Source organism: Tupaia chinensis, unplaced genomic scaffold (genome assembly GCF_000334495.1).
Source record: "Tupaia chinensis unplaced genomic scaffold, TupChi_1.0 Scaffold000627_1, whole genome shotgun sequence".
In the NCBI taxonomy this organism is placed as follows: domain Eukaryota; kingdom Metazoa; phylum Chordata; class Mammalia; order Scandentia; family Tupaiidae; genus Tupaia; species Tupaia belangeri.
In genome coordinates this window covers 1,425,297-1,428,308 of record NW_006160147.1, presented here as the reverse complement: position 1 = coordinate 1,428,308, position 3,012 = coordinate 1,425,297, and the positions used below count along the sequence as shown (strand labels likewise).

General features: G+C 55.5%; 1 protein-coding gene across 1 annotated transcript in view; it reads right to left on the bottom strand.

Annotated features, from left to right (window-relative positions):
* Positions 1-2: 2 nt before the first annotated feature.
* The window catches only part of PPFIA4 (PPFI scaffold protein A4), a gene marked incomplete at its 3' end in the record, with an annotated part of 58,617 nt that continues 55,607 nt past the window's right edge, over positions 3-3,012 (bottom strand). Inside the window, exon 30 of the mRNA XM_006159351.1 lies at positions 3-101. Coding sequence (XP_006159413.1) covers positions 3-101 — 99 coding nt within the window. The remainder of the gene's footprint in view (positions 102-3,012) is intronic.

The following is a 3,012-nucleotide window of genomic DNA, read 5'->3' as shown; positions in this document are numbered from 1 at the left end:
AGGGTCTCGGCGGAGCCGCTGAGCATGCCCGCGCTGTGGTGGTCCCGCGGCCGGAAGCGTTTCCTCCAGGAGGGCGCCCGGCGGAACACCTTGTCATCCCCCTGCACCGTGGGGGACACGCAGAGGCCCAGAGGGCATGTTGGAATTGCCATCCTCACGCCCTGACTGGGGAAGGGCAGTCGTGGCTGGTTCTTAGGGGGACCACTCCCATCCCTTTGGAAAGAAGAGCAAGGTCACTTCCCCTTTCTGACTCATGGTTTTTACACCTGTAGAATGAATGAATCGGGCTGAAATGGGTGACTCCCACGAGCTCTGCTTGGCTCTGGGTTTCTGTTTCTAGACTGGGAGAGGGGACAGAAGGGGAGGACCGTCTGCTCGGAGGGCAGTTGAACTCTGCTTCTACTACCACCCCAGTCCTCATGCCGGTATTCCTCTTTCTAGCCTCCCCCATGGAGGGTACCAGCAGCCCCCAACACACTTTCTCCTGCTTTCCAGGGCCTCAGCATGGCTGCTACCCATGCTGCCTCAGGACTGGACCCCTGGCTTCCAATCGTGGCTCTGCCATGTGACTAGCTGTGTGAGCTTGGGCAAATTAACTGACCTCTCTGCGCCTCAGTGTCCTCATCTGTAAAATGGGGATAAGCACCGCCTATTTGTCCGGCTGCCTACTCCAATGAATAGGCGAGAGCACCTGTGACGTGATGGGCGGGCACATGACCATGCAGACGCAGGCTCCTCCAGGACATGGCAGCAGCTCCCCTCACCAACGCCAACCAAGTCTCAGATAATTCCGCCACAGGGCACCCAGGGCCCCACCCTGCAGGATGCCCCTCTGCCCCTCTGCACGGTTCTCCCAGCCCTCTCCTCAGTGCCCACGCCCATCCTGCTCCGTATCCACACCCACCTCCCTCCACCAAGTTCTCGGAGTTGGTGTGGGCAGAGAGGTATGGCAGGAAAAGGGACACAGTGAACCCCCCGCCCCGGCCCCACAGGGTTTGTTACTTGTGCCCCGGGGAAACCAAGGGCTCCAGTCAGTTCTTAGCACCGTGTACCTCGCCACATAGCACTCGTCCCAGGAGCATTTTCACACAGACTAATAAAATTACTCTGGCGTCTCCTCCGCCTACTCCCTCTCTCCCTCCCTTTCTCTCTCTCCTCACTCTCTCCTTCTCTCTTCCTTTTTCTCTCTCAAGCTCTCCGCTCCATGGTGTAGAAACCATGACCTGCTTTGTTCCAGCCGATGTTCCCCCATCCCCTGAGTGCTGTCTGGGGACAATGAGGGACTCAATGAACGTCTGTGACATCAACGGGTGGCAGCTGGCTCCCTGCGCAGGAGGGAGCTCGTTCCTGAGCCTGTCAGGGACTTTCTCCGTCACCGTCACCGCTGTCCTCCCCCTGAGCCTGCCCTTAGCCTGGCCCACAGCCCTCTCCCTCCCACCCCACCGCCTCCACTTCCTCTTTCAGCCATGGCTAAGGACTTCTATGTTCCTCCCTTGTCCCCTAATGGTCACATGTTTGTCCTGTTCCCCTCCTCCTCCTTTCCTTGGGCCTGATCTCCAGGTAGAGGGGAAATGGATGCAGCCCTTCAGAGCCTTGAAGCTTGGGAGGGGAAAAGGAACCAGAATTGGCAGAGGGGACAGTTGCCATAGACAACTCAAGGCTGTTGAAGATGTGCTGGGCGGCTGGGTATGAGGCAGACTCCCTGGAGCTCAGACCTGCCCCTAGCCCCCCCCCCCAAATTGTACCTTATTCCTAGAAGCTGGCTTCTACTTGAAGTTCCTGAAAGAACTAGTCCTCTCTAGTCTCACACCTAGATACATCCCAGAAACCCCTCTATGCTGCCTGACGGCATCACCCACTCAGCACCACCACCCGATGTCCGAAGCCAAGAGGCCAGGAAGCTCCAAGAGCTTCCAGGAATCAGTGAGACGGGGGAAAAGAACATGGAACCAGACACATGTGCTGCGGTCCTGCTCTGGAACAGAACGCGGCACCTCTCTGAGCTTCACTGTCCTCATCTGTAAGCTGGAGCCCATTCCCTGTCCTATACGGAAACGGCATAAAGTGGAACATCTGTCACCATGTGTCGCCATGCCTGGCCCAATGCCGGGCCAGAGCAGGCATTCAGATGATATTTCTGTAGGAACTGAAAGCAGACACAGCTTCTTTTTTTTTTTTTTTTTTAATTTGGTGGAGGGCACATTTGCTCACTGGAGAGAGAAGGAGAGTGAGACACTGGGAGACCTCGGGGAGGAAATCACACAGCAATTCGTTCTCTTCCATTTCTTCCTCATTTCAGGATTCATGTGCCCAACATGTTTCTCAAGCCTGAAGGTCCAGGACTTGAACCACATAGTTGGCCATGTGGGATCCAGCCACCCTACCCTCCATGCTACTGGCCGGCCCAGAATAGAGCTTTCTAAATTAAGCACCATAGTATTATGCATGGGAATCATTTTTCTAGACAGAAATGAAGAAAGCTGAGATCCTTGGTATGTGGGGAGTAAGTGGGAGGGTCAATATCACAGGGACACTGGGAAAACTAAGATCTCTGAGAGTGGGGACAGCTTAGGGTGCGGATGAAGGCACTCTGGACAGTCATCTCCTTGACTACAAAAATACGTTTTTCCAGTCTCCTGGCTGGAAACAGACACAGACACACACACACCTCCCAGGTACCTCTTGAAGAACACAAATTCTGAGTATTCCTGAGTGTGCCATGTCTCCTGAGGCAGAGCGATCATTCCACAGTGTGTTTAGCCCTGCTACACCCAACTAAGAAACAGCGATCTGACTGAAGATAGAGAAGCTAAAAATAAACAGAGTCTGGGCTCTTTTGTAACTTGCCGAGAGTCAAATCAGCTAGAGACCTGACAGGCAAGGACAGGCAAGGTCCGTGCTAGGAGCGTGAGCGGGAGCGGGAGGAGGAGGGGCAGGGCAGGTGCTGGGGCGGAGCTGCCCTGAGGAGGCAGGGCACTGTGGTGGGCGCTGTGGTGGGCATCGTGGAGAACT